At 37.7% G+C, this 14,901-nt stretch overlaps 1 protein-coding gene across 5 annotated transcripts in view; it reads left to right on the top strand.

Annotated features, from left to right (window-relative positions):
* Positions 1 to 1,730, top strand: part of col12a1a (collagen, type XII, alpha 1a) — a 57,556-nt gene extending 55,826 nt beyond the window's left edge. For 4 of the 5 annotated variants that reach the window (XM_057343197.1, XM_057343200.1, XM_057343201.1 and 1 more), the window contains one exon: positions 1,006 to 1,730. In XM_057343197.1, the coding sequence (XP_057199180.1) occupies positions 1,006 to 1,151 (146 nt within the window). In that variant the 3' untranslated portion in view covers positions 1,152 to 1,730. Of the gene's footprint in view, positions 1 to 96 lie in introns of all 5 variants that reach the window. The other variant, XM_057343198.1, reaches the window with a different exon arrangement.
* The last annotated feature ends 13,171 nt before the right edge of the window (positions 1,731 to 14,901 follow it).

The following is a 14,901-nucleotide window of genomic DNA, read 5'->3' as shown; positions in this document are numbered from 1 at the left end:
GTGTTGTTCAACATCATAGCGAATTGCATGTTTGTCCTTTTTTTAAAGGAAGCAGTCATTTTGCCTCTGAACTAACACAATCTTTAACCGTTTCAGGTTTTGCATAGTAGGCTATCTATACTGCCTGATCCCTTACGCATCCCGAGATTAGCACACTCGCTCATGAGTTAATAAGGATAACCACCGTGGATTGAAATGCTGAATATTTTTGCTGGCCGACTCTAAAACAAACAATCAAACCAAAGAAAGGACTGGACTGCCACTAACACCAGCTGAGCGCTACTATATCATACTGGGGACAGTGATGGTTACGCACCCGTGGCCTGTTTGCTAGAACTTAAACTGCAAAGCAGCAAGAGATATTGAGGACGCATGTCACTACTAACAATGACCATCAATGTTAACAGCGGTCCTATGACTGTACATAAACTAATTGTGCCTTGTAAATGTTAATCGATGACACGAATAGGTTAACAGCAGTCATCATCAAAGCCTGTGCCTGATAACTCGCTTCTTGCTGACCGCTGACGTAACCTTGTTTGTGTATTTCTTCATTTTTTCGTTTGTTTTGTTTTCATTGAAACTTTTGTTGATGTATGCAGCTAACGCTCAGGTCAAAATGTAGTGTGTGCCAATAGTAACGCAACTGCAATGCTCCTGGTACGAGTGCTGTGTTATAAACTTGCCGCTTGGTTTTCTTCTTTTCTATTGTATTGTGATTTATGCGATTGTATGATACCTCAGAGAGTTCAGAACAAGTGTCACAACTTCCCATTCGGTCCACAACCGAACATGTATACGTATTATATTAGAATAACAATAGTTTAGGGACATCGATCGCAAGGTTGTGGACGACTGCAGATCTGGGTTGGTATGGTTCGTATTGACGTTTGTGTATTATTACCTTTTTACGACTATGTTATTATTGTACGTTAAAATGAAGAGTTGGGACGTGTTGGGTGACAAAAGCACATGCTGAGCTAGCCAAATAATATTTCCAAGCAGGCCCCTACCAGCCGGAACCTGAAACCTACGTAGAGCCCATTCTGCCCGAGGCCTCGGAAGATATCGAGACACAGTCGCCAGGTTTACGAAATCAGCGTGGAAAAAGATCGCTATCCAGAAAGGAAGCCAAAAGAATACAGACATAAAGTGGAAACTATGAAATGGTTCAGTTGTATCTTCTGTAATGTCAAATGTAGATCAAGCCTCATTCATATGCACATTTAACACGCTCCATCCTCGCTTCCTCGGAAGAAACCTGTGTGTCTGCAAAACTGTTCCATAATGTGTCTATGCTTGTAACATAACTGCATTTTTGTCATTTTGAGAAACTTTTTGTTCAGTACCCCAACCTGCCGTGCATTATAAACACTATGAACTGATTTCTTGCACATTTGAACGATTGTACGATGTTTGTTGCGGTGCAATTTCATGTCGATTTCGCCAAATGGGTCCTAAATCGAATATTTATCTGTTGTATACCAACTCACGCCAAAGGACGAATTGCATGCCTGTGTTGTATATTTAGTAAGGACGTTTACAATCAGCATATAGTTGTTTTTCCGACGCTATCATTCTTCAAATGCAAATTGTGGAATTTGTTGCAAGACTATGGACATAGAATGGCTTTTTTTCTTGTCTGAATTGCACATTGTGAATTCCACAGCCGTATTTTCTTATTTATTTCTGAATCAGAGGAGGCATTTTACAATAAAACTACTGAAAATGTTTAATGGCTTTTGTGTGTGATCTTTGATCGTCATAGTCCTTTGAATATTTCTTGCTCGTGCACTGAAAATGTTCGATGTAATAGAAAATGAATATAGAAACTATTTTGTGGGCGTACTGAGCGTACCATTTATGGTTAAAAAGAAATGATTTTACTGTAATCATTTTACTGTAAAAATAGTTTTGAGGAAAATTCACAGTTACGCCATTGTCACACTAGGCTTCCAGGGTTTTTTTTACTTGGGCACAGAAAGATTCCAAAGTTTTTATACAGTTATTGTTGTTTTCATTATTCTGAAGCTGAGTTGTACAGTACAAAATTAGATGCAATATTATTATTAACCTGTCAATCTTCTGTTGGTCACACGTGCCACATACAGTGATACAAATGTGCATGTCACAGTTCACCAGACTTGACCTCTTTCCGGTCTGTGGCATTTGCATGCGTATGAATAGAAGTCAATGGAATGAAAAGTCTAGTGTGTCTGTGGCATTAGAATGATTCTCACAAAATCTTGGCTTTCATGATGTCAAACATGATTTTTTTAAAGATACAAATTTGTCGTTTTAGGCATTAAAAATAAGATCTGTCATGTTTAGACACATTCATTTCAAAACTTAAAAAAAATCAGACCTTGAAAAAGTCTCATTACAGTTACTGCCTAAAAATGTCCATTTGATAGCATGTTTTGCTAAAAATAGAAAAGCCACCTTATTCATCATACAGAAATAGACATTAATAAAGTATATTTTCATAAAAAAATATTAATTTAAATGTTAGAGAAATATAAAGAAATCTTTTAACCCGGTAGCCATTTGAAAGGTATTGGCAGATGTGTTACTGCAAATAAAATCAAGCTTGCTGTAAAGATCTCTCTGTGTGAGAGATCTGCAAAAAAATACAAAAACAATTCATTCTGTATTATTCGTACGTAAAGAACCGAGAACAGAATTATCTTTCTTATGATATTTTGTGTGTTACTGAATTATATGTTTTATATTTAAAGTCATTATTGCCATGATGTTTCAATGGTTTCATGAGAATCACTCAAATGTATATTTTACATTACATACATTTAACTGAATTTTACAAAACATTTATTTTAGAACCTTGAAATATATTCTTTTCCAAGAATAAATGTTCTGCTGTCCATGGTCAGTAGAAAAGAGAACTCTAGAGTGGAAAAGCACCTCAGACTCCTATAAGGCTGTTGATCTGGTTCTTCCAAAGAAAACATGAAAATGTAAAAGGCTTGAGTGTTCTTATAAATGTCAGAGGTATTCATTGACGTTCTGACGTTTTGTTCTGCTACATTAGAAGTGTATGTAATCCCTGAAACCATCATTTGTGTCATTCAGTGAATGACTGAACAGAAGGAGCGAGATCACTCGCCAAATGTCTGGAATGGACGATTATATTCCCATACTTTTTTGGGAAAATCTATTTAGAATATGCTCGGATCACACAGACTTAAATATTAAAGGGATAGTTCACCCAAAAAAGAACATTCTGTCATCATTTACTCACTCTCAGATTTTTCCAAACCAGTATAAATGTATTTCTTCTATAAACACAAAGGAAGATATTTGGAAGAATGTCATTAACCAAAGATATCTCATCCCCTCATTGACTCCCATAGTATTTATTTTCCCTACTATGGCAGTAAATGGGGAATGAGATCTGTTTGATAACTGACACAACAAACACATTTACACAGGTTTGTAACAACCCGAGGGCGAGTAAATGATGACCCTTTGAAGGGATTGTTCACTATTTATTCATTCTTATGTGGTTTAACACTCTTTTTTTCAGTGGAACACAAAAGAAGATATTTTGAGAAATGTCTCAGTGGTTGTGTCTTCATACAATGGAAGTCAATGGGGGTCAGTGTTGTTCGGTTTCCAATTTTCTTCAAAAACAAATTTGTGTTCTGCAGAAAAAGAAACTCATACAGATTTGGAATGACATGAGAATGAGTAAATGATGAAATCATTTTCATTTTTGGCTAAACTGTCCTTTCTTCAGTGCTTTTGTAACAATTTGTTGTGAAACATTCGTAGTACTGTACACTCATCAGCTACATATCCATTTAAACTCTCCAAACAAAAATTTAGGAAATGTGAAAAACCACATTTCCTAAATTGAAAGCAAATTCCAAGTCGTATATTTCTTCGGTGAGATATTCGAGCAAAACATCTCATTCCTTTGGTTTATTCTCGCAGCTCTAAAGCTCCCTGAGTGTTCTCCTGTTTTTTTACGGTGTTCCCTTGAGTACATGTGCTCTCAATTAGCGCCGATTGTTTTATGTAGACTGCCGTCCTCCATCTTAAACCCAAACTTAAAATAATCCTTTAAAACTGTTAGCCACAAACAGTTTATACGTCCGTGCGCTTCTGGGCCCTTTCATCAGTCTCAAAGAAACCTGGTTGACTTTGATCTATCTACCTACTACTTTTTAGTCAAACTCATAAAATGAACAACATAGTAGGTCATGTGATTGTGTAATGACAGAAAACCTGGAAAGGAAGCATTTAGTCGTTCAGGATGTTATGTCATACAAGGTGATTACAAGTGTTTTTTACACAAGTGGTCCCGTAGCCAGGGCTGGATTGGTAATCGGGCATACCGGGCATTTTCCCGGTGGGCCGATGTACTTTTTGGGCCGAAACGGACGCATGGGCCGGAGAGATGGACGGATTAGAAGCTTGAATTGGGTGCATATGCACGGAACGCGAATGCAATTGCGAATAGGACATGTATGCAGGAAAGGCAAAGACAGCAGCACAACCTACCAATCGCACCCCCCCCATCCCCCCCCCTCGAAGCTGGTCAAAAATGCCAGAGCCAATTTAACGTCCCAGTCCAGCCCTGTCTGTAGCCCCCATAATTGTCCATTTGGTTTCAGGGTCATTTTAGAGTTCAGTGGTAAAACACATAAGACTCGCCTTCAGGTCAACGACGGGATCTTCAATAACAGATCTTTGTGTTATTAGCTGATGTAATCATATTGATCTTTTTAATAGCGCTCAGCAACTGCAACCAATCCGCTTCCAATGAGATGGAACGTGAGAAACTCAGATTGTATTTACGTTGGGGGATCTCTGTTTGAAATCGTGATGGTTCAGTTGGAGAACTAAACAGCTTGCTGAGTCATTGTGAAGTCTTCGCAGCGGACGCAAACCCACGACCATTGAATCCGGAAACCACGGGGGCGAGGTGATGTCATACGTACGGTAAGGCTTGATAAATAACAGTATTCATCCGAAAAAAATGAATGCTCAACAGAGAAGCAGAGGCGTGACCAAAAAACTAAATGATACATCTGAATGTTATTACGAATCGAGTGCCAAAAACATGTCGAGCTGTTCAATAGGTCTTTATGGAATTTTAAGTTCAGCAAAAATACTATTTTTCTATCATATTTTTTATTAAAAATATATATTTGAATAAATGAATAAATATAAAAATAATTAGCAGAAAATAATAATCTTTTCTTCTCTTTATAAAATATATTCATTTCATGCAATGCAATGCAATTCAATTATCATTTCATTTCATTTTATAAAATTTAATTAATGAATTAATTTATTTTTTGAATGGTATTTTTTCAACGCTTTTCAATGGTGCCCGCCACATGTGTAAATGTCATGGGATCTGGATGCAAAAAGCCTTTCTTGTTCTGACTGGAAACATGATATTTAAGAGCGGATGATTTCAGAAAGTCAGCGATTTATTGGCAAACATTAAACGTCTCTGGAATGGTTATATATGCATGATCTCGGGTTTGGGTTCTCTTCATGATTCTGTCTGTGGACGCACTATAACTAAGGGTGAGTATGGGGAAATGTTAAATACAAGATGGTGGAAGAAAATAAATAAATAAACGGTTTTGTAAACCTCAGCTCCATGGACGATATGCCACGGATGAGCAAGTCATTTAAAATTCAAGCCATGTGTTGATGTTCTGCCCAGCGGTGTGAGGTTAAAACTGAGATCTCATGGGCATATGTCGCTCTGGGGAATGAGCGATGTGAACAAATATGCTCTCTCTCTCTCTCTCTCGCTCTCTCTCTCTCTCTCTCTCTCTCGGCGGGAGTTCAGTTTTACAACTTCCCGTGATAAGAACTGTCTGGTATTATTTGAATGAACTGCAGATATCCATTTTGCTTTCCACACAAAAGGTAAATATATGACATAACCATATGGTAATACACAATTTTGGATAATTTAGCCAATTTAATGTACTTTTCTTATTATTTGGAACTTGAAGGCTGAATAATAAGTCTAGTATCGGTACAAGAAAAGCTTCAGACAATGTAACCCTTAAGCTGCATGGAATTACTTGAGTAAATTTCTTCAATTGCGTGAGTACAGAAATGTAACCACATCATTATTCATGCCAAAGTGCATGCTGGGAAACTAAACAAGTAGGCTACTGTATGACATTACATCAGTGCTGCTACATTACAGTAACTCGATCATTTTTTACTTCGAAAACGCAACATTAAGTTGTCATTTAATTGTAATAAACTACAAATCTGCTTCTGTAAAAGGACTGGATGTATAGTTCTGCAAATGTAATCTTTTATAGTCCATGTAATAAAAGGAAACTTCAATATGTTTAATAGAGTTTGAATGAAAGTGTCTGCGTGATAAATAGCATGATACTATATCTCTTTTCAATCCAGTTAAGCATGTGACAAAATATCACCAATAATAATATATGTAGAACATTTTGCTTGAAGAAGTTTACATCCAATTCATATTCATATACATACAGTACATGAAGTCAGTAGAAATGTTTTACATAATGAAATGCATATCTTCCAGAGAGCTGAAGTATATTATCGGTGGATCCAAAAGGTTGATGTCAGTCTGGAACAACATCATTTCACACAGACACGATGGATTAAAATCACATATCACATTTACTGCAAGAGCGGCCAAAGAAAAGAGCGACAGGCCTGTGTTCACTCCCTACTGTGGTAACTCTATGTGTTTTTAATGTGAACCAGAATGTCTTCGCAATCATTTCAGGCTCTTGTTATTGGCGATACTTTATTAGTGTTGTTGAAAAGCATGCTTTTATTTTTCTGAGATATTGGACAGGATCACACATACTTTTCTTAAAAACATCGAAATAGTCCTGTGGATGCACTATGGATCGCCTGATGCGTGGCCTGATGCGCTCTACGTGAAAATCTGCACAGCCACAGAGTTTTGACCCATCTGGCACTTTTGGAAAATTCCTTTGGCTTTAATCACGGCATTATGGGTGAATCATGGAAAAGCAAATGAGGATGGAGAATAGTGCCACCACACCAAACGCTCGCTGCAGTGAAGAGTGCAACCGTAGGACACTGAATCCAGATCAAACCTACTTTGACAAACAAGTGTGAAATATTGAGTATTAATATAATACTCAAGATATACAAAATTCCTTAGCTCTGTATACTGTGGTGGGCTATATGACACCCGTTTTTACTGCACTTCTGCTTTTTGTTGTCCTTATGTTGTTCCAATTGCTTCCATTGTTTACCTCATTTGTAAGTCGCTTTGGATAAACCCGTCGGCTAAATGACTAAATGTAACCTTTACTACACTTACATAAAAGAGGTGTGCTGTTAGTAAAATGAAAAAAGCAAAAGGAAATATACTTTTAGTCTCCTTTCACCTCTTGATATGTATACTTGACTAATACTGACAGAAAAATCCAAGTATATACTTCTTTTGATCGAGATTAAAGGTGTATTTCAAGTAAAAAAATGAATACCTACTGTATATAAGAACATAGTAGCATACTTAAAGTGCAAATATAATTTATATCGATAAGCAAAGTATGTCAGTATACAAGCATATACTTGGCTAGTAGTTTACATTACTTCAAAGTGTATTTGCATAATAAGTATTGAACTAGTTAACCGGTAAGGCTAGGATCACTTTTAGTACGAATAAAACATTTAGTTTTAAACTAGTTGTGTACTCAGAATTGTTACTCTTAAGTATACATTTGTAAACTCAAAAGTGGGCCGTTTAGTCACAAGTAGTTTTGAAATAGTACACTTACAAGCAGTACATTGATATGAGTATAGTAAATAAGTACTTACTAAATGAATTTGAACTATATATTTTTTTGTAAGGGACCAGACTGTTACATTGATTCTTGTTTTTAGCAGCTGAATAATAGCAGATTCATTTACAAATCAAAGTCTAAGCTGGTTTTGGCTGGCATTGGTTTTAGGCATTTTCAGCATGCATTCTTTTAATAGAGGGTATAACCCTTATAAGGCAAGAAAGACCCCGAGCGGTTCTTGTACCATTGAGTAGCACACACCTCTCGGTTCGCTAAAGACATTATGTCTCTTTTGGGATATCCTGTGAGATTTATTTGAGAAACTTGTCGCTCATTGGTCAACGGCAGACCTGGAAAACTTATTTCATTTCTTTTTTCTTGTTGTGGAATCTTTCAGCTTCCCAAGATAGATGTTGCTGATGTCCAGTAATGTTCTGTTAGGATCCTTCCCAGGCATTTTTTCCATGTGCCACACGTGTGAATACTGGACCTTTATTGGTCTCGCCGTCTTAAAACGGTTCATTGTCTAATTTTACAAGATCACTGCAATTGCTCGTAAAGTCTCTGTTTGTGTTGCTTTAAAAACCCAATGAAGATTCTTCAAATTCCAACAAATTATCGCCCCTACTAAAACAAGTATGCTTTATTTTATGAAGTATACTTAGTAAAGTTTAAGTCTACGTTAAGTATACTAATATGAATGCACCAGTAGCATACTTCTAAGTGTACTTTTTCAATACAACTAAATTGGCTCACTTTTTAGATTACAAAAGTATACTCTGTGTAACAATAGTAAATTTAGAGTACACAACTACTCTGCAACTATGTTTTTTGTTTTCAACTACGTATGTACTACAAGTGACTTTATACTGTATATGGTGATGATTCACTTGTTCAATACTTGTAGCACATATTTAAGTTCATGTAAGTACACTTTAAAGAATGAATACTCTACTAGTTTAGTGGTTTTTACATTGCAAGTATACTTGTAAGTGAACTTAACAAAAATCTTTTTGTGTACTAAGCAAATCAACTTCAGTTTTACATGTTTAGTTTACTTTAAGATTTACGCCAAAGCTGTCTTGTTACTAAATAAACTTGAACATGTATATTTATAAGACAGCACTACATGTAAAACTATATGAACAGTATTTAATAGACTACTCAATCAAAAGAGTAAACACAACTACAACGCAAGTATACTTAGAAAACTTTGTTATGCTTTTATAGAGTAAATCTCAAAAAGATTGAGTACAAGAATGGAGCAAATATACTAAGACTTTTGTGTCAAAATAAGTTTAATTAAGTGTCATTTTATGTACATATCTGAGAAGTAGACTCAAATGATTCATTCCTGTTTTAAGTTATAAAGAAGTATACTGTACTAATACCACGCTTGAATAAACTTACTTTTTCATTTTTAAACGATTTTAGATCTATTAATTGCAATAATGAGCTCTAGATTTCCACAGACCTAATCACACATTTCATGCTGTCAAGGCTTTGATAATATGTGCACTGATAAGGCTGCATCACAACATAAAATGACCCTTAGGAGCATCCATCATCTTCACAGCAGCATTGAGATTGGAAAATGTTACAGTGTTTTCTGTTGAATTCATCTGGTGTGTGCTGGTCATTCTGTGGCTGCGTCCCCACTGGACGGGCTTTGAACATTGATGGACTTGTGAGATAATTGAGAGTGTAATGGGAAGTCCATAACTAGGCCATGGCAAGCTCTCAAACGCTTTTCAGAATAGTCCTTTCCTCTCCTGTGGAGTTTCTCAGTTTCACATCCAGAACGTGAACCGCAGCGGTGCTGGTTGACATTGAAAGGTTAACACAAACTCCTCTTGACAAGTCACTGCATACTGCATGAGTTTGGTTTTTTGGAAGTCTCCCACGTAGCTGTTCCCAAGAATAAGTAGAATTTATGAAATCATATAATCTAGAAGAAAGTGCGTTTTCATGAATAGGTTACTTCAGTCAAAAGAAGTTATATTGAGAAATCTCTGTCTGTGTCAATGGGATTCAATGTTGTTTGGTTACATCCGCCAACCTGCCAAGTGCGGGCAGATTTCATCTTTGGCTGGTAAGACACTAGCCATTTTGGCAGATTTAATATAATTCTTTCATTGTAATTTTTGTAAAGGAGACATCAGATGAAAACCCCACTTTGTCTGTGTTTAAGTGCTATAATCGGGTCCCCGGTGCATCTAGAAACCCAGAAAACGTGAAAAATAAGAACCCAGTAAGTTTGTTTTGGTGTGCCTTTCCCTGCAAGCATGTGAGAAATTGAGCCGTTCAGATTTCGCTCCGATTGTGACGTCCAAAGCTGATTTTATTATAATGTTACCGCCCTTAATCTACACAATTACCGCGCTCCGTCATTGTTGTTTTCACAAGCGACAGCGGTGTACGTGACGCCATGGCTAAAGTTCGTGGACAACATGCAATGTAGTCACTGCACAGAGTCCAAACCTCGGAAGAGACAGGAGTGGATTTATTTTATTTTTAGTGGAAATCCTTCAGAAACCATAAGTAAAAACCTGCTTGTTTGCGCGAATCACTTCAAACCGGAGTGCTTTTTCAACCTGGGACAGTACAAGCAGGATTAGCTTCAAAGTTGTTCCTCAAGAGGGATCGAGACCGACTGAACGAGACAAAACTGCCGATGTAAGTAATATTTATCAACAGTCTGAATTGACTTAAATGTACTGTATATATAGGAGTATAACTTTAGCATATGATAGCGAAGGGAGCTAAGTCAGTCACGGGCTAAATAGAACATTCAAAGCCAGTGTTAAACTTACTGTATATAAGTGCAGATGGACACTTGGAGTTTAGCTGAATGAATGTTAATACATTATGTGCGTTAATATGTTTCGCTGCGGCAAGCTGTTTGTTTTGCTAATGAACAGGGGCGGAACACTGCGGTTAGTTTCGTTTTAAACGTCTCAAATCATTCGTGCTTAGGCTGAAAAATCTGTCACAGCAAACTAGCTCTCACGTTGTGTGTGTAACGTTATAACTTGTCAATGACAAGCGCTAAAATCCATGTAATTCCGCTGAGATCTGCAGTGGATTCCGTGGATTTTAGGTAAGCATACACGCACAACGTAAGCGTATTAGGATGCGCTGTTTGCTGTGACTGATTTTTTTGTCTCCGGACGAATGATTTGAGATGTTTAAGACGAAACTAACCGCAGAGGAATTCAGGAAATATCATTTAGCTAAACCATTGCCACTGCACGTGTGTTGTGTTGACACGCCGGACAGAAGGTGGGTGGGGTTTGCTGTAACTCATTATCATTTAAAGAGACATGCACCAAAACGGGTTGCTGTGAGCATAGCTGTTTTTGACGGTGCGAAGAAGGGTTTTGTTTACACAGCCATTGAGTGTTTTTAAGCAAAATATGTTCCAGACATTTCATGAACACCCTAATAAATCATACCAACTTGTTGAAAGTGCTCGTCTGAGGAGACCTTTAAAAGGCATGTGAAATAATAAACAATGGGCAATGCGACAGTACTAACTTACAACTTCCATGAGCACTCCCTGCTCCCAGTGTTTGGTCTTGTAATGCGCACTATACCAAAACACAAGTCGTCGTGAAGAAGTGAAATGAACGCAATAGTCCATTGGTCATACTGCCAACATGTCGACTAAACGGGTGAAGACAGCTTTGCTACAAGATAGTGTGGCGGTGAAGTCCCTTGCTCTCATGAAGTCCGCTGAGCTTCAAGAAGACGAAGATACTATACAGCTGCTTCAAAAATCCAAAGGCTCATCCTTCAGAGGTCACATTTGTCGGGCACATATATCATTGTTTAATTTTAGAAAGGCAACCGTTACATTTCGAGGTAAGAATGAAACTACATCTTAAGAGAAATCAATGTTCAGTTTATGTTTTTAACTGAAATGAGACGACCTCGATGACGCATGCGTTCGACAAATGCGACCTCTGGAGAACGCAGCCTTCGAATTGAGACGCAGCTGTTTTTAAACGCACATGGTATTGGGAAGAAAGGTTGACCTTTGTGGATGTGTGAGTAAGTATTGTCGTTCATACCAGCTGATATACAGTATGTAGTCTTATTTGGGTGGTTAATATGCATTTGAAAGGGTTTTAAATAAAGTACAATTGCTCTAAATCAAGTCAATTTAGCATGCCGGAGTCAGATTTAACCGTATAAAATGTATTTTCCCAACAACAAAATTGTGGCCAGTGAAAATGCTGAGTGACTAGTCACCACTAGCCATTGTGGCTGGTGAGCAAAAAAGGTAATTTCAAGCCCTGCCCACACCGTATAGTAAACAACATCAACTGAAAATATGACACAATCCAGGACAGTCTCTTATATGCACTGACCAAAATTATAAACGCAACACTTTTGTTTTTACCCCCATTTTTCATGAGCTGAACTCACAGATCTAAGACTTTTTCTATGTACACAAAAGGCCTATTTCTCTCAAATATTCTTCACAAATCTGTCTAAATCTGTGTTAGTGAGCACTTCTCCTTTGCCGAGATAATCCATCCACCTCACAGGTGTGGCATATCAAGATGCTGATTAGGTAGCATTATTATTGCACAGGTGTGCCTTAGGCTGGCCACAAGAAAAGGCCACTCTAAAATGTGCACTCTGTCAGTGCGGTTATAATAAATCTCACACTTACATTCCCATTAAATGCATTTCCATTAGAATTTGATTATTACATAAAATGATAGCTGTTTATTCTTCAGCCAATCACGTCTTCAACACAAGTGTTCCACTGAGGAAACCGCTTCTTTAAACAAACTACCATTTGATTTCTAACCCCTGAAACATTGCTCATTTGGAATCAACTTAAAAGCTGGGCGAACACATGCGTATAGAACTGTGATTTAAACGATCTGGAACCCCTGCACTATTAGTTTTGCTCCAGTGAACAGATTCAAATATTCTGCAACATTTCAAGCCGTTTTAAAAAGGAGCTTGAGGAGAAATCAAAGGAAAACTTCCGGCTGCCAGATTTTTCATTGTTGTCAAAAGTGAGAAACTTAACGAATTCTAAAACATCATGCAACACTGCTAGGGTGTTGTGGCCGGTTTCTAGGGTGTTCTGGTTGGTTACTAGGTGTTTGCTTACGGGTCCAGAACCTAGAAGTCCTCTGCAGAGTGTCAATGATATTCTGGAACGCATCGAGACTTATCCTTCATTCAAGAAACTCAAAAGGACTTTTAGTTTGTGAGTCAAACATCCCTCTTACGCCGATCAACTTCAGCAAGAAGAGTTTGGACGGGTGTCAAGATTTTCAGTGAATGACACGTTCAATTCTGTCTTGTTTTTCCACACAAATCTGTGCGTATGACTTCAGAAGACTTATAGCAGGCCGTGTTTATGATGCCATCCTTGAGGTTTGAAAGCTTCAGTCATTCTTCACTGTAATTGCGCACCGTCGTCTTCAGAACTTCTCTCCCACAGAGGAAAATCAGTTTGGAACGACTTGAGGGCGAGTAGGTGATGACAGAATATTTGGGTGAACTGTCTATTTTCCAAGTGATGTTTGCGAAGTTAATAACAACTTGCAGTTTTGCTTTAATGAAATAATGTCTACTATTCCTTTGACTTCAAGAGCTCAAAGTAGAGCCGACAAACTGCACAGCAAAGCAAAATCAGATGTTACGAAAGATACAGTGAAAGTGATTTTGGTCAATCTTTAATAGTAGCCTATATGTCATTCTTCATGTCTAAAACTTAACGGCACTGAATCAAATGTTACATGATTGTTTATCCATAATCTTTATAGGAAAACCATTTAGGGAAAGTTGAAACAGCCAAGAAGTGACACGTCTTTACGGTGTATTGTCAGACAGAAACACAGCTGCTGTCCTCTTCAGGGCTCTGGCATCATGTCAAATGGACGCCAAAGGATTTATTTGTTTCTGCGGCCACTATCAGATCCCAATGGAGAGCATCTCCCACTTTCTCATGGAAAACATGACCAAATATGAGAGTTCTTTTTCAGTTCGGCTGATTCATCTCATAGCGATGACACATCAGATTGGTTTCCTCCCATAAATAGATATTTTATTATAAAACTAGACAAGGAAAAATCTTCAAAAACAAACATATGCTGGCATCACAAAGCGTTTCAGGAAAGTTGAACCATTTGGAAAAGCCTTTCAGACAGTTAGATGGATTGGTTTTGTGTCAGGAAAAATAAACGGAAACAAATGAGACGTTTGTGGTGAGGAGGTTTAAAATAATGTATAATAATCTTGATTTGTGTAAATCTGATGAGAAATGTTTGAGCTCATATCGAGATCTTCAATAATATTGACTTTTGATTGCAGACGAGACAAATCTGAGCTTAGTTTGACTCATCGTTGATATCAGATTTCGGACTCTTTTTCTCAGGAGAAAAATCTGAGACATGAAAGTTTCCGTTTGCTAATTAAATCTCACTGATATCTAGATGAAATAATAGGTCATCTCTTTTAGGATTTCCCAACTTGTTTGTCTGGTGGTTCACTATTGTCCTCTTGGTCCTCATTCACAGATGAACTTTAAGTTAGTCCCGAGACTTCAGCATCTAATTTCTCTCAATTCCACTTATGTTTACAGGAAATTCCCCCCCAACAATCTCTGTTAAACTTCTCCACATTTCCATTCACGGGTTCCCGCTTTTCCTCCCCCACAGCTCCAGTTTCTTCCACTCATCCACAGTTACGTTCACGAGGGATTTCCATCTCTCCTTACATTCCTCGCTCACCCCCTCCGTTCTTACCTCAGTCCCCCTATGGCTTTTTCCTGTATAATATATCTGCTGACACAAGTCATCCGCTCTGAACTTCACGACCCTCACAAAACACTCAAACAGCTCATCCTCGCAGTCTCAAAGCCAACCCGCAGATGTGCGAGCGACCCGGTTCTTCTTCATAGGCACTGCAAAACTTCTTACTTAAACTCATTTTACAACCTGTCTAAAATAATAAACAACCGTCTATCCCCTTATCTTTCCTTCTTCTCCGTGTTAGGGAGTAACTTACCTCCAATTTTAAGTGTCGTGAGAGTCACTCGACGGGTTTTAAACAAGTGACAAGCATC

Source organism: Triplophysa rosa, linkage group LG10, assembly GCF_024868665.1.
Source record: "Triplophysa rosa linkage group LG10, Trosa_1v2, whole genome shotgun sequence".
In the NCBI taxonomy this organism is placed as follows: domain Eukaryota; kingdom Metazoa; phylum Chordata; class Actinopteri; order Cypriniformes; family Nemacheilidae; genus Triplophysa; species Triplophysa rosa.
This window is presented reverse-complemented; position numbering and strand designations above follow the sequence as displayed.